The 17,654-nt window shown below is 37.8% G+C and overlaps 1 protein-coding gene across 1 annotated transcript in view; it reads left to right on the top strand.

Annotated features, from left to right (window-relative positions):
* The window catches only part of ipo11 (importin 11), a 152,007-nt gene extending 145,194 nt beyond the window's left edge, over nucleotides 1-6,813 (top strand). The window contains exon 30 of the mRNA XM_042488560.1: nucleotides 4,784-6,813. Within this exon, the coding sequence (XP_042344494.1) occupies nucleotides 4,784-4,948 (165 nt within the window). The 3' untranslated portion in view covers nucleotides 4,949-6,813. The remainder of the gene's footprint in view (nucleotides 1-4,783) is intronic.
* Nucleotides 6,814-17,654: the final 10,841 nt, after the last annotated feature.

The following is a 17,654-nucleotide window of genomic DNA, read 5'->3' on the forward strand; positions in this document are numbered from 1 at the left end:
ACCTCCATGTGTTCCACTCTTAAAAGGGTTGTTTTTCCAACAATTGACATAGATAATCTAACTTTTTCACCAGACAAAAAAAACAAGTTTTATTTCAAAATAAAAATAAAATAAATAAAAAATTTCAAAATAAATTTCAGTTTTTGGTATGAGAAAATTGGCCTTAAACTTATTCAGATTGGCATTAAAAAGACTTGAATCCACCGTGCCTTAAGCTGTAGGAACCCTGTGTAAAAAACACACACACACATTCAGCAGGTCCTTGTGCTGAAGGTAATCACCCCAGGTTAGATGACAGCTTTTCCATTAAGCCACTCTACAGCAGCCACTCTTCACTAGTTTGATTGCGTTGTAATGACAAAACTAATTAGCATGACAAGTATTCTCTCCAGTGATTGGCTTGAGACCAAGAGTTGCCATTACAATATTCTGCTTCTCAAAGAACCTAAGGTTTTTTTTTGTTTTTTTTTTCTTTGGGATGTGTAGAGCTCTTCTGGGACTGCATAAGGAAGAGTGCACAAGCTAGCCCAAATGTCAAGTTCGTGTATGATTGATTATGAAGAAGATTAAGTTGGCGATGGCCAGTGTGGTTCAGTATACGGCCTGTTTTCAGAAGGTTGGGGGAGGAGGGTTAAGCATTGTCACATAATAATGATAATTAATCTGTGGGGAAATCAAAGCAGGTGAGAGAGCCAGAATCAAGCTTCAGGCATGCATGTCACGAATACACACAGGTATGACATAAGTGTCAGTCTAAAAGAACTCTGGGTTTTGAAGGGAGACTCGAGCCAAAATCAAAAACACATCATTTTCCTTTTTTGTGTGTTATATTTCAGTATGTTTTCTTGCCTGTTATTGCCATACAGCAGTCAGAGCTCTCCATTCGTGTTTTTTTTTTTTTTCCTCTGCAGCAGTTTGTCACTCATAGGATGGATAGTTGATCTTTTGATCTGTTCACAGTCGATCAGATCACATCAGTGGATGTGAGGAGCTTTTCCAGATGTTTCTAAGTGAAAGTGAAGTTTTAGACCCAGCAGAATGAATGGTTTAGTTCCACTTTTAAAGCCTCTAAAGCTGTGCTGTGCCGTCTCTGCCCAAGTGCGCTATAAATAACCCAACAGTGTATATATATATATATATATATATATTAATAGTGCTTCTTATCTATAGTCCAGTTTCAGAAATCTATGTGCGGCAGAGGATATTTTAGTTGTAGTGGCCTGCCACAAATAAATGAATATGTGGAAAATCATTATCAATCTAGATTGTTTTGGTGTGAGTGGCCCGAGTATTGGAGGTATCAGCCTTAGAGATGTCTCAGAAATGGAACTAGATAGCACTGTTGTGGTGCCAAAAAAAATAATCTACAGACCTTGTTGGGAGCAGTTTCATGCAGGAACTATTTTCTTTCCGCAAAATGCTTCTACTCATAGACGAGACGCTCCTGATAGCACGAAATGTAATATGTAAATGTTGTCCTCAGCTGAGCTGTAACTTAAGCTAGTTCAGCGGTACAAGATGAGCTAGCAGTAGCAGTGATCATCACTTCTTTCTTTAAAGTTTTACCATTGGCAGGTGTAGTTCTGGACAATGCTGTTGAGTTTTTTTAAATACATCTTTTGGCACTTTGAGAGCAACACAAGCACAACCATCTTGTTCCATTATATTGGAGAGAAGACAGACATCTCTACAGCCAATATCTCCAACACCCAGCAACTCACAGCATAACATTAATAGATATATAACACTACAGGTAAAAGGAAGAGTGTTTTTTTTTTTTTTTTTTTGATTTGGGGTTGAACTGTCCCTTTAAGGGCATGTGACAGATTCACATAGAAAGAAATTTTGCATGATACAGAAAGTACTGTTTATATATTTACCTTAATGTATTTTGTATAACACCAAATTGTTTTAAAAGTTGTCCACAGGAGTAGGTTTATATTGTGAAGTTGCATTCAGAGTAGACGTTTACCCCTCTAATTTATTTGCAAACAGTGTCTTTCAAACTTCCATGGTGTTGTGATTTCCTCTATCCTTGCTTCACTCCACAGAAAATAAATGACAGTGTTCTTGCCCACAGAAATGTCAGCTCTAGTCAGCAGCCATCCAACTTTTGCTCACTTTTTTTTTACTCTATTGTCAGGGATTATTTTTCCAGTGCTGTCGTCTGCTCAAGATGAATGGTAGCAGCTGCATATAGTGAATCATTTTCTCTAGCGCAGGTTTGTGTTAGACATAAATGTCAAATTTGGAAATGGTAACATGTCTGAGTTGCTTTTTTCTCCCCTTTTTGTCAAAAGTGACTCTTAAACAGCATGAGTGCTATACTCGTAAATGTCCTTTCCAACTACAACTTACTTGAGCAGAAATGGATGAAATTAAAAATTATTTTTGAATTTATGTTCAAACAGTCTAATTACATTGATTACATAATATGGTTATTTTAAAAAATGAACATGATTTTACAGAAAATTAGGTGCCATGATTGATGTTCTGTCTTTATCATTATATAAAAATAATAATAATAATTAGTAATAATAATAATAATAAAAGTTTGCTTTATTTATATAGCATTTTCAAAACTAATTTACAAACTACTTTACTTTAATAATAAAGCCAGTTTTAACGTAATAAAACATTGGAAAACAGGAGCTTCACATGAGAAAGAGCAAAATAGGTCAAATTAAGCAAAATAAAAATAAACAAAACTGCAGAGAAATTATGAAATGCCAAGAAACATGGAAAATGGAAATCCTAAAATCCAGTGTATAATTTTTTTCATAGACCCCCCCCCCTTTCATAGACCATGAAATAAGCAGAAAGAATACAGTAAGTGTTTCTATACCAGCACAGCACCCAAAGATGGTGGTTATGAAATGAGTGTAGTTCCAGTTAATCCTACACCTCCATAGCGTAGTCCTTTATCATCCACAACTTTGACAAAGAAGTTCACTACAGTGTCAGTATCTACTCACTCTCATGTCGGTTGATCCACTGGTATTAAAGGTGAGATCTTACTGGAATGACAACAGTTAGGGCAGTGCATAGCTAAGCTGAACGCTTAGATTGAGAAGGAGGTCACTTTAAAAAAAAAATACCTCTTGACAGCAGACCAGATTTTTGGAAGGGAAAAAAGTGTGAAAGACTGACAGCATGAGGCAAAAGACTCTTGTCCCATGCTGAAACAAGAGGAACTCTTCAGCTGTAATACAAAAGGCAGAGAAGGCATCATATCCAGACTATGAAGCTTGGTAGAGATAACACACCTAAGCTATTATCACCTACAAAATCAAAGCTGGAATGCCCACAGAACAGGCATGTGAAAGCCCACACTGACTCAGCCAAAACCAGACTTGAATCCTCTTGCAACATGTTCCAACTTCAGCGAGCTTGAGCAAATCTGCAGTGAAGAATGAGAGAGAGAACTAAATCCCTAAATCCAGATCTGCTACAACAGTGCAGACATATCCAAGAAGAATCAAGCCATTAATTGCTGCCAAAATAGGGAGGATGGGAAGGATTCAAAAGAAATTCTGCTTTGTAGCACCCTATAATTCAATAATTGACTGAAAATGTAATAAAATTTCACTTAACATGTAGCAGAAGTAATAACGTCAATAAAAAAATACCTCCTGACTGATACTGTAATAACATTTTTACTGGTATTTTTTTCTAAACTGATTACATAACGATTTTGAAGGATAATTTTTTTTTCTGCACACTTTATATTTCCGAGAGAAAAAACTTCCTGATATCTGTCAAAATCAAATTATGACAATCAATTTAGGAAAAAAAAAGACCTGAAATGTATTATATTGGGACATTAGGACATTTCATTACTTTCTTGGTCAAGTTATTCCATTATTGCGTTTAATTACTTTTGAGGTTAAAGCTACAGTTGGTAACTGTAATAGAGATGACTTTTTGTCATATTAACTGAAACTGTCACTATTTAGATCAAACTGTCAGCAGTACTGATCAAATATGGATCAAGATTCAGTCAAAAACCAGGCCTGTGTATTTCCTTTTTCTCGCCTCAGATGTTTTCATAAACACATTTTTGTTTAGTTGTAAAAATAACTTTGCAGACAGTTTTTTCCCAGATTATCTGTCCCATGTAAAATGCTGTGGATGTACTGACAGTTTCAGTGAATGTGACAAAAATGGTTTTCATATAACTTATAATAGTTATATGTAATATAAGTATTAGTATAGTAGAAGTTACAAACTTGAAAAATTGTTTGAAAAGTGTTTTATTAAGACTGTTGACAAAAAGTCTTAATTAAGCAATATTACAAGAGAGGGTGACGAGGTCAGGTCCGCATCACCTAAGATCATGGTGGTTGGTCTTTGTGTTAGTTTATAGTTTACACCATCAGTGAGTTGGCTGTTACTTTTCATTTGGTCAGCTGTATCTTCTCTCACGAACTGTTCAATTTTCGATACAGAGTTATTGATGTTCGTTGATGCTGTTCTAAAATGCCTCTTGTCCCCTGCCTGAAATAGTATGATAATCATATGATTTCTTTAAGAGCAGTGATCAAGAAATGGTGGAGTAGTTCTTCTAGTGATGAGGCAGCAGTGCTGTCATTCATATCTGAGCACATTTCAAATGTGTTGTGGACGTGTAATTTATCTAATTTAGAATTCACTGTGCAATATGCGACATGCATCTAACAGTGCATGAGAAAGAATACAAGCAGCTATATTTACTCAGTAAATTTAATATCTCTGTAACCTAAAAAGCTGACCAATATTTTCCATTTTCTTCGTCCCACTGCAGTTGGCCCTGGAGGACCCGGTGCACAGTGTTTCTCTCCAGCAGTTTGTCTACGAGAAGCTGAAGGCGCAGCAGGCCATGATGGGGGACCAGGACTTTGGGGCCCTGATGGAGACCGTTGACACAGAGCTCGTCAGGCAGCTCCAGGAGTTCCTCCAAGGCTTCTGAATCATGTCTACAATCCTTTACTACCTTACACAAACATCTTTGCCTAATGCTACCCTCTTCCCCCATTTTTGAAAATGTACCGGAAAGGCTAATAATCTGCCCAATATGTGGACTCTTAATCCAACCCTTCCCAACCTCGACCCATGCTATGCCTTATCTATATTCAGAACTAGCCTTGTCAACTGTCCTCAGCTAACACCCCTGTCCCTTTCTCTATTATATGGATTCCTGTACATCCTTTTTTATTAATCAAGATGGGGTCTATGTGGGTACTTGAAAATGTCAATTCACACCCACGTAAAAACATCACCACACCAGAGCTTCCACTCACTTTGTCTAGTTTCTTCTCTTTTTGTGGTTTTAAGGTGGAGTGGGTAGAAAAATTGGACAGATGGAATGAGAGTTGGGGGGTTTGAGGAGTAAAACTCACCTGCAGATGCCAGAGCAGGAACCTCGGACTATTTTCTATGGAGAAACATACAGATTGTAGCAGAAAAGTGTATAAACCGTATCTAAAGGACCTAAAGCAGTGTTTACAGAGTCTATTCTTAAAAAGAGAAAAAAAAAAAGAAATGTAATTTTGTATGTATGTAAAGTATGGATGATAATCTGCATGATGCTATTTTACATTTTAGTTTGTTTTTACTTTGTGTTCATTTCTCTTCCATTTTTTAAAGACTGATTTTGTCATAACCAGAGGTTGAATTGAAGTAACTACTGAAAGAACTAGTGTTTTTCCTTTTTTTTTTTTTTTTTTTTTTTTTTTTGAGTTGCGTCAGAGGGATAATTTTGTTTTGACTGTAAAATTGGTGATTTTTAAGTGGTTGATTTGTGAGAGTGCTGAACCACATTTATATGTATATACATACTGCTGCTAATTGATGGTGTGTCAGAGCACTTTAATAACCAAAAACTGTTTCACCTGTTTTCATCTTTTTTTCTCAATGGTACATCTTTACACATCATTGTACTTTAACACAGCGGGAGGCGGCCGAGGAGCAGTGCAGCAGGAATGTCCAAATTAGACTTCAGTTGCATTAAGACCCTGATCTTTAACTGTTGCCATATTTCATGTCTCAGTGCTAACTTGTACAAAATACTTACTTACTGCAAACGTAACATGCCATTAGGTTGTTTCTTCACTATTTAATCTGAAAAAAAAAAAAAAAGATGAATTATGTGGCTGTTAAAGAAGTTTAATTGTAAGCCAGTGTGACTTCAAGAGTCAAAAAATGTTGTGTAGCTGTCCTGCTGCCCTGCTGGTTTTTCTGATTTGACTGACCGTTGATGACTTTTTAGTGGTAGACATAAAGCAAACCTATCACATCAAGAAAAATAATAAATGGCGCCGAAGTTCTTTAATAGTAGAATGAAGATAGTGGCATGTGGATTCACACAGAATCTAAAACGGGATCTAAAAAAAAAAGTTTGTTGTAATTTGAAACGTGATTTCCGTTGGGTCACTCTGCCTTTCTAATCTTTTCTTGTGGATTAACATGGTTTTATTTGCTCTTATGAGGTTGGTCAACCTCCCTGGGAAGGAGATAATCCTGACACTAGCTCCTTTGACACTGTGATAGAGTTGAGTAGCAGTCAGAATTACGGCCTTATGCTTTCAGCCTTACCTATCCTCGAAACTCAACAGACCTTTCTTACTATTATGTTCATTTCTTAACTAGTTAAACAGTAGAGGATTTCTGTACTTGTACTCTGTTGATGATCGCAATTATGAAGTTTAGAGCGTAACACGAAGTACAGTAGAGAGATGTTTTGGGGTTATACATTTGGTTATGCTTTGATGGGAAATAATCCTTGTTGCTTTTTTTTTTCCAAAGCATTCAATAAAATGCAGTAATCAGCCAAAATAGTCTGTGTATTTCCATCACTGATTTTACGATGCATGTAACTGAAAACACCAATCGTATTTAGGATTTAATGCTGATTCAAAGTGTATTATCTGCTGCCCACTTCTTAGGAGTGTGTTTATTTCAGGCAGATTAGACCTTAATTGCACTGGCAGAAAAAAATTAAGTTTAAAATCTGACTGATGTGCTTGAAGAGGGACTGTTACCCTGGATACTGCACCAGTGAGGACTAAACTTTGATAGCAGTGAAAAGGGAAGGGGGAGCGTCTCTGAAAGAATAATATGGCATGCATATACTGTTGGGTCTGCATGTGATATACATGACATGCAAGTAGTTTGTAAGTGACCTTGGAAAAAGAACAACACAGTCAGTTAGATAATGAGGAGATAGCCAGGAGTAATTGCACATTTAAAAAAAAAAAAGGTCACACATAGGACGGGAAATTGACTGGAAAAGGACAAGACTACAGTCTACAGCCATGTTAGCAGTTCTTTAAAGGACTGTCCTCAACAAGAATAATAACTATAAATATATAGTTTTAACTTAAATGGATGGCGGATCGCATGCCACAACCATAACAACAACAATAGTTGTGAATTACTTTATTGATGAACTATAGAAATACTGAGTATCCATTCGACTGGAGTGTGTTGGTTGTGTTTGGCAGTACTGCTTACAGATTGTTCATTATCTCACATTCTTATCATTACAGTTATCATTCTTGGTGTGTAAGTTACGTGGGCGCCGTGATTCTTATGTCAGGCACGTAAGAAGTAGTAACATAATGTTTTTTTTTACATGCATTTGGTCGTAAACCAAAACGTAAGATAATAATTAACTTTTGATGTCTTGATGCTGCTAGATAAAAAGTTAAGGTGATAGCCAAAGTGATTTTTAGTTCATCCTGAGGAAACATAAATGTGCGTGCCAAATCTCATGACAATTGTCTCTAAACCATAAATCTCAACCGCATGGTGGCACCAAAGGAAAATAAAGCCATGAATATCTCTCAGCACAGATTAAAAAATAACTAAAAGAGTGAGCCTCCTAGATGAATATCTCCTATAGCTTCATTGAACTGTCAGACCTCTTTGCCATATTTGCATAAGCTGTTTTATGTCTGTCTTACACTTCTCGCAAATGTAAAACTACTTATAACATCGTGCTTCTTTTCTAGTGGCAATCCAGTTGCTTCTGCCAAGCACGGATATGCCACATTTGTATGTTTCATATGTAATAGTCATATTTTGAAACCGTACGTTTCTTTCTGTTTTAATTTTCAATTTTATGTTGAGACAAAACTGTGGTTAATGTGTGGTTAGGTTAGGCATAAAAAATACTTGCTTAGCTGTTTTAGCTTAAAGAGCCCGGTTTGGTCAGTACAGAAACACTGAAAATGTCCCAACCTCTTGTAAAAAGATACAGGGTTTTGTCAAATAGTGGTCTGCTGCTGCCTGCAGCAGCTCTGCAGCCGTCTTGCCCAGGTGTTTTGCCATCCACCATCCCCTCTTCCTTCCAAATGAGAACCTTAGCTCATATACATGTAATCTGATATGTCATATATACAACACGAACGAATGCATCGTCCGCAGTTTGCAAAACTGCACAGTGCCAACTTTTTATTCTGCTGACTAGACAATGCTGGTTTATTTCTATGGATGTTATTGTGCATTTATTCAGGAACTTTCCCTCACTTAAACCACCAGCAACTGAACTTATTTTTCAACAAAAGATGACCAGTGATTTCGACCTCTGAGAGAGCAAAAGAGCAATATTGGGATTTTTTTCATACATTGTATTGCTCTCAGGGAATTCTATGCTGCAGTGGTCAGCAAATGTTGCAGTAAAACAAGTGGGAAACTTTTTAATGGTTACATGTGCAGCTCTTGTACTGCTGCTCAGTAACTACAGACTCTACAAAGCAAATAAATCTAGTATGCTTTTCTACAGACTGACAAATTCTCTCTTAAGTTTGGCTGCAGAATGCCAAAGGAAAGGAAAACAAAGGCAGCAGTGGCCAGCATCGACCCATTTGTCAAGTGCTCGAGAATAAATGTACTTCTGGCAACTGGTCACTTGAGTGGCTTACTGAGTGCAAAGAGACGATTAAGGATTCTACAGCCATCTTCACTTCCCGCCCTGCCTTTTCCTTCTCCACAGCACTATTAATCCAAGCGACTTGGTCGTTCATCTTTCTTCTCCCACTCTCTTTCATCCTCACTTCTATTACACTTACTACCGGTGTAGTCTCTTAGAGACAGATAAGAGACACAGGTAGGCTATCTGCGAGGCTTTGTGTTAATTATCCTGTGGAATGCATGACAGAGGAGAGCAGGAGGATTAGCACTAATCTATAACTTTCATTTTACATTGGATAAATTCCCTATTTCGAAGATTATCAGTACACAGCAGCATCTTCCTCTTTCAAAAACTTTGGGTAATTGTTCATTTTCTTATTTATGCACCTGCATTTAAAGACATTAAGTCAATGCACTTCCCAGGATGATTTAAGTGTTTTAAACATCCTCTGAATATAGAAAGCAAAACATCAATAACAAAGTAAGAGCTGAAAAAAATGGTTTGCAGTTACATTTAATCTTCACTACACTACAGTTCTTTCCCTAAACCATCCTGCCACAACTGGTGTGGAGTTGCTCTCCAAAAAGAGAGCTACAAGGGGTAAAGTAAACAAGTGTACCCTGTGTTATAATGTTGACACTGCACAATAACAGACATTACTATAGCTGGTACAACTATTCCATGAGCATTGAAAGGAATAGTTTGACAATTTGGAATATGTGCGTATTTGCTTTCTCAATGAAAGTTAGACGAAAGGGCCTAGCTTAGCATAAAAGCTGGAGGCAGGGAAAGTCAACCTTATCACCAGAAAAAAATGTTTGTACTATTCTGCAAAGATATGTAACATTTGTACGTTTTTAGCGGACATGTCACTTGACGTTTTTTTAGCATTTCAGCAATGCTGTGGTTTATGTGTGATTATGATTCAGTACAAAAAAGACTTGGTTATGGAAGAGAAGTTTTGGCTTGAAGGTCAAGTGTAGAAGATTTGGGGAGATTTAGTGGCATCTAGCGTTCAAGATTGAGGATTGCAACCAGCTGAAACTTCTCTCTGTTAGAATTTCTGAAGTGAGCACTGTTCAGGACATTTTTACTGGGATCCAAATTATCTGCAGAGGTCTCTTCCTCCCAAAAACAAGTGGATCAGGTTAAAAAACACTGAATGAAACAGTTTCAGCTCACAAATCAGAGTTTCCAGGTGCCGTTTGGCTCGTCTGAGACGGACCGCTATCCCAGCATCTACAAATGTGCGCTAAAATGTATCGATCTTTAACAGTGACTTGCAGAGTCCTGCAGCTTGGCAGCCATCACACCAAGGTGTCACACTCTCCACCATCCGCTCCATCTGCCAACGACAAAGTCAGCTCATGTACGTAATTAAATGTCACCTAAGAAAGGTTGAAATGATGCGTATGAAATGTACAACAGTGCCATCATTTTCTTCTGGCAGCTGGGCTGGGCAACGTGCTGGCTTGGCTCTGTCGTAAAGGTGTGATTTTAACACCTTGTTTTGGCATATATTAAACAATTGAGATTTATTGTGTTAATTGGTAAGCTTTAGAGGTGCTGGTGGGGGGCTTTGTTTCCTGTAGACAGAGCCAGGCGAGCTGTTTCTAGTCATTGTACAAAGATTAATGCTTGATTTATCTATTTCTCTGTTTTAACTATTCTAACTCTTGGTGAGAAAGCAGCTGAACATTAATATGTTTTAATGTGAAATCTAAGATGTCCCTATTCATCGTACATAATTCAGTGTTTCCCAGTATGTGAAAGAAACAAATGAGTTTTCAAATCTTTTCCCTCAAAATGAATATGTTGCCTTTGATGAGTGTGATGGTTTATGAAGTAGCTTGCCACAAGTTTATCATAGATACAGTATATCAGTGTTACAGTCCTGCTGAGTCAATGCAAGTGACTTGTGTCCAAATATTTGCGAAATAGCTACAGACTGAACATCAGTCGATAGTGTGCCCTTGTCACTGTTTGAGGATATTTGTTCAGCTTGTTAGAAACATGTACATCCTGTGTTGTTGAGCTGCTCACAGAGACATCCATGGCACGTCCATCTCCTCAGTCACTGCTCAATGAGTAGCATCAGTAAGTAAAACCATATCGATTCCTAAAACTCATCACCAACATCTCTCACTGTCACTGAAACCTTTTCATTGAGCTAAAACAGGCCACTCTCATGTGTCCCACACAGACCAAACCCGTATAAAGCAAAGGCCCTTGCTTTAAGTATACTTTAAAAGTGTCCTTCCTCTCTTGTGCTCCGACAGTTACCTGTCACTCTGATTGTGTGAGGGCTTTTGTAGCAGGAAAGTATCAATGACAGCGTGTGGGTGAGTACCTATTTGTCTCTGCGTATTGATTGTGATTAAAAGTGGCGGCTCTTGTCTGCCCGTGGCAGCCGGTAATTAAAACCTGGTTCCAAGCATGTGCGATCATTACTTGGCCATACAGCGTGCCATTCAAGTAGGTGTGTGGGTACCACAAATGTCCCCCTGTGCACCCAAATTTGTGTGTGTGCAACATTTTGCCCATGTTCGTCACTAAAGAGTATTACAGGGATGTGAAAAGTCCACTGATTAAAGTGTTGCACTTTGGTTCACTGATTAATGAGTTTTGGGGGTAAGTTAGAGCTGAATGGAAGCAGCTAATGACGGCTTTTGAACTCTGTAACCCATTCTCACTTTATTAAAATAGCAGTGACATTAGACAGATTACCATGTTATGCATAAATGGCACAATGTGGCGTGTTTGTGTGTGCGTTTTATGATGACAGACAAAGCCCAGTTCAACCCTAAATACAAATACGTTTCCCCTCTTTCTTGTAGGGACATTTATTCATCTAGATTGTTTTGATGTAGTCGCCAACTGCTGGAGATATTGGCGGTAGAGATGTCTGCCTTTACTACAGTTAAATGTAACTAGATGTCTCTTGGCTTGTTGTATTAAAAGCCCCATGATCATGTACTGATTTATTTATTTTTTTACATTTTTTATTTGGGGGTGAACTGCCCTTTTAAATTGAATAAAAGGGTTAAAATTAAGTTGTCCCATTAAAATTACACAAAAATGTTGGGGAAAACATCAGAGACTTTGATGAAATGGTAATCGATGGACAGAAAAACTATTTGGAGTTGTTCTGTATGTGGCTGTAAAGTGCAATGACAAAAAAAAAACTGAATAGAATTTAACTGAAAAAAATCATTTACATTTACAGTAATTTTTCATGCAAAAATACCTCATATCCCCTAGTTCCTTCATTTTTATGTGAAAGGCCTAATAACCTGAATATATTCTGGGTTTGAAGTGTTGGCTTGATAACACGCGCAATTTGATGTCATTACCTTGGGCTTAAGGAAATCATAACAGGCATTTTCACATTTTATAGAGGGAGATTTTAATTGAATAATTGAGAAAATATCTGGCATATTAACCTGCACTAAAAATAATCAGTGCAGACGTTCTTTTATGTACTCAGGGCTGTAAAACTGAAGTCATTGAGGGCTCTTCGGCAAGTATTTGACACTCATCCAAAAGCTGAGCAGAGGCAGTAAATGCTTTCATATGTCACCCTGATTACAAGTGGGGGAAAAAAAGCTGTCATATTGTACAACTTGTTCTTTGCACCAGCCATCAGCAGCATGTCAGTGTAACTGAATGCAAATAAATATTTGATGAAAAGTAAAATCAGTGGATGATAAGAGACTGCAAAAAAAAATAAAATTACATATTCTGTAGCAGAACAGAGACGGGAGCACAGAAAATGGAGTCGCTCTCTGAATCTACTTCTCATCTCACAGTATTACAGTATTTATTATTCTGCAGGCTGTGGGGAGTGCTGCCAATACTAATCACACAGGTGGGTACGACATGTTCCTCTGGTAATAATATAGTCTGTCTCGTCTCCTGCCTGCTCATATAGTGTAGACTAGTAGCCCCTCAGATTACTGCTACATTTTCTCCCTTTTATCACCACAGTGTCAGTTGACTCAGGAATATGACTCAGCATTTCTTGAGGTGATGTCTGGGGCTGCAAATCAACCCCAAGTGCCTTGTAAGTATTAACTAAAACATGTTTGTAGCATCGAGAATCAAGAACTGTCAAATATCTAAAGTACCACTGAGATGCTCCATCAGATTTTTAGTCTTATATTATGTGATCAAATCATTTGATATAAATCAGGAAACTGCTAATCCAAGACTGTTTATTGTTCCGGCTAATTTCTGCATCTGTTTAGACAACATTATTTATTGTTGCATTGCATGAAAACATGTTTTTTTTCTATATATTTATTCTTAGGTTGGTGGAAATAGTATAGATTTGGGGTCAGTAGGGATCTTATTGGAACTGTTTGAAAAAATAAACCACACTTAGTCTCAGTGATGCCTAAATGTATTTTTTCTCATTTAATTATGATTTACTTAACAACCTCACAAGTTAAAATGTATTTTTTATCAAGAATAGGGTGTTTTAGATCCCAATGTAAAGGTTTTCCGGTGACTGGACATCAGTGATTCATGAAATTGACCCCTTTATTGATCACCTGTAAGAGGTGACCTATAGGATTGTTCTGCAGCACATCGTGCGCAGTCTTTAGTTCTTTCAAATTGAGTAGCTCATTTTCTCTGTTGTTTTCTGGCTGCCGCTGAGATCTCTGCTTTGAGCACAATAATCCCCTTCTTTTTTCCTAATGTCAAGCTCTTTGATGCACTGTAATGAGACCTGTTACACAGCTTTCACTCAACTGAATTAGATATTGACGAAGAAGTCGCTCTTCATTAGTCTCGACAAGTTATTATCCTATCAAGCTGATTTTAAAGGTATCAGAAATATGTTTCACAAGCTATGGAAGCAAATGTGAGACATGTAAAAATGAGAAATATCTGCAGTAAGGATTTAGTCAGAGTGGACAGGTGAACACTGTTTGGAAAATAAAAGTCTACTTTTTTCAGTAATGATTAAAAATGCGTCACTCCATAAACACAAATTAGTTACATCAAACAAGGGCTTAGTCAAGACTACTCATAACACAGTGAAATAACAATGCCTGCACACTTAATCCACGCCACACAAATATAATAGAGATGTTTCAGTACAACTTGTTGGCCACATCAAAGGAAAGCCTAATTAAAACATGCAAAGTTAGGCTGTTTTATTTTGAAAACACAATAAAAGCAACACATATTGACCTAAGTCTTGTCCCAAGAATTCTTATTACCTATATCTATATCTATATTTATATCTATTACATTCCTCATTACAATATCACATTATTTACATTAAAAGTGGGTGTAGATGTTTGATAGCAAATAGTGAATAGCAGGTTAGTCTTGAAATAGTTTGACAAAATAATCTTTAACTCAAAATCCACTCACTAGTTTATTTTCAGACCATCTAATCACATATAACTGTCTTGGCCAGTGGATGGCGTTTTCTCAATTGTCACTTAAAAAGACTATCCTACAATTCCCATAACGCAACACTGCCAGGCCCTTCTTTGGCGCCAAACTCCAAACTCAGTGCTTAGCACTACACCAAGCAAGCGAGTGGGAGCTGATCACGCTTCACTGTTAGTTACACTCAACGGCGAAGCCGAGGACATTAAGTTTGTCACGCAACAACATCGCGATGACTAAATATAATTTCAGATTAAATCGTTGTTGTGTAAATTTAGCGGCGACGCGCGTTTATCAAAAAGTGAGCAGACAGATGTGAATGCATAATCCGATCCCAGTCAGCCTGCACTCAGAGGGTAACCCCCGGCCACATATTTGTGAGGATGAATGGTGTCCTGCAGGACCTGCTCACCCCGCAGGTGACCGTGATATCGCTCTCCTCAGCTGGATCAAACCTGGCATCACATCATCAGTGGACACAGTGAACTTTCTTCATGTCTTCCTGAAACAGAGCCGACTAAACCATTGAGCTACTTTCGACAGAAGTCCATCACAACAGGTAAGACAGTTTCAGGATTTGTCCCAGCTGTGTTGCCTGTGTGTTTTTTTTTTAAATATTATTGTGCATGGGTGCATCGTTTATGTTATGCTGCCGTTTGTGCGACTCTTTAGGAGGAAATACTCCTGCGGTTCTGTGACTGCGTTTGTTTGTTTGTTTGTTTGTTTGTTTGTTTGTTTGTTTGGCCGCCGTGCCAGGGTGTTGTGGTCTACTTGATTTGTATGTATTATCTGTAACTTGTTGCGCTTTGCATAGGTATATAGTTTACCTGATTGAGTCTGGAGCCAGCTGTCTGAGACCCTCAGCACAGATATGAAAAGGGCCCCACCAACTCTCCTAAAAGGCGCAACACACAGACATGGCTGTGGTTTGGATTTGTGGTTATTGTTGTTGTTTATCATCTTTCTGTAGTTGTTAAGCATTTTTGTGCTTTTGTAGGTGTTTGAGGTGATTTTGTGTCTCCTTGCAGTTGTTTTGTTTTCTGAGTAGTTGCCAGATATGTAGACTGTACAGAATCTTTACATGCACACCATGTAACTGTTGACCAGAGGGCTACTATTATATAGCCTATCATATGCATTCTGGGAGCTTTCTGTGATGTTTATTCAACCTATGACACATAAGAGTCCCCCTCAACCACACAGCATTTATTCTGTAAATGGAATAAACTTTCATAGAACAAAATCCAACTAATACAATTAAAATCTTGAATAAAATCAATATGAAGGGTAAAGCTAGACGCTGTTGTCCAAACTGTGTTAGAATAAGTGCAGTCAAACTCACTGGGAAAAACAGCTAGACGCTATAAAAGAAATTGGAAATACATCTCTCTGGTAAAAACTGTTAAAAGTGTATTAAAGAGTTTTTCAGTGCAGTGGTTCCCAACTGGTGGGTTGTGTTCCAAAAGTGGGTCACGGGTTCACTCTAAAAGGACAGCAAGTGACACATGAACGTGTCTACAACATATATATGTATACTTCTCATCCGTATATATATATATTTTATATGTGTGGTGTGTGTGTGTGTGTGTGTGTGTGTGTGTGTGTGTGTGTATTGAAGTACAGTTAATTTTCAGAACAGAGTTTTTATGTTGATTTGCCATTTCTGTTTATTTTTGCAATTTATTTGCAGATTCATGATTTAAGCAAATATGTTGTTTACATTTTGTGGAAAAAATAAAAAATATGGTAATTTATCTAAAGTGTGGACCTTGAATTAAGGACCATGGAGATATCTGGACCCGTGATGGACCAGATGGGAACCACTGCTTTAGTATAAGAGTTTACCAAACCACTGATGTCACAGATCACTCTCAGTGACGTCAAAGATCGAGAAAGTGACCATAATTGTCTCTGCGGAAATGATAAAATCCATTTTTTCTGTACATGGGAATTGAATGGATGAGTGTTCACCTTAAGTAGACATTTATTCAAGTGCCTTTGGCCACAAATAGATGTTTCAGGCTGTCAGTGTTATCATATTGTCCCTGACATGATAGTGTAAACGGATGGAATTCCGGAAGAGAAATAATCCTAAAGTAAATCTGGCCTAATCCCCTGAAATGTCTGGAAAGGAATCATTGATAAGCGGTAGCCATAAAGGAAAGTAGATAAGGCCTGTATCTAAAAAGACTGCAACAGCCCCTTATCAGTGGTATTAAAAAACTAAAATGTCCTCTTATCGGTTATTCACTGTTTAATGGCACTCAGTGCAAGGTGAATAAAGGAGAAAAAAAAGGCTCAGAGAAGGTAGAGCAGTCTTTCCTGGGAACAATGAATATGAAGGACACAGAAAAACTCTGTCATTGTGTGTGTGTAGTCTATTGAGTGTGTGTGTGTGTGTGTGTGCATTTGCATGGGAAGATTTTCATGTAAATTCAAAACTGAGTGGCTATTAGTAAAGGGATAAATTAAGAAAAAAGGTACTTGAATTAAGTGACTATAAACACGGAAATGTTGAGAATTACATTCTTGCATATTAATGAGAGCACGTTGTTGCCGTGGGATTAATGACCTTTCACTCCACTGTCTGCGCAGGTGGAGTCAAGTTCAGCAGCAAACCTTCAGTACGGGAGAGCGGGGTCATTTGGGACATTTCTGAATTGACACAAAATAACCTTCCACAACTTCAAAACTACTTGAATGGGAATGAAAATAATTTGATTCTTGAACAGATACAGGCGTCTGCTAACAATTTAACAACAGCAACTGAGAGTTTAAAAAAAGGTAAATAGTGTAACTTCGCACAATGAAGTAATGCTGAGGGATAGAAATGTAGACCTATGTTAAATTCATGCAGTAAGTGTTCACTTAGCAACATTTTCTTGTCCACTTTTTGGTAATTTGTAACCAAGCTAAAACCTCAGAGGCTGATAAATGAAGCCAAGGTGGAAGTGCCAATACCTGCAGTTCACCTAATGACCATTTAAGTCCTGCACCAAACTAGAATCACTCCCCATAGACACCTGTTTTGGTCCTTATAGCTAATGTCAGCATTCAGGACAACTGTTCCAACACGTTCTCATCTCGAGTTGTCACATATTGCTGCTTTGTCAGTGGACTCCTGCGTCCACATTTTACGTTCTAGGTATCCTTCTGTGTCTGCTGTTGATGTTCTGGGATGCCGCTGATGCCGGGATGTCAACAAGCACATGGTGGTATTATGCTACAAAAACACATAGTTATTTTTAGACAACAAAGGTACATGCATAGGAATAGGCAACAAATGCACACAAATATTTAGGTTTTTTTTAAGCCCCTCCCGCCCTCGTGCTCCTTATATCACATTGTTACAGGC

This window comes from Plectropomus leopardus, chromosome 6 (genome assembly GCF_008729295.1).
Source record: "Plectropomus leopardus isolate mb chromosome 6, YSFRI_Pleo_2.0, whole genome shotgun sequence".
NCBI classification, from domain to species: domain Eukaryota; kingdom Metazoa; phylum Chordata; class Actinopteri; order Perciformes; family Serranidae; genus Plectropomus; species Plectropomus leopardus.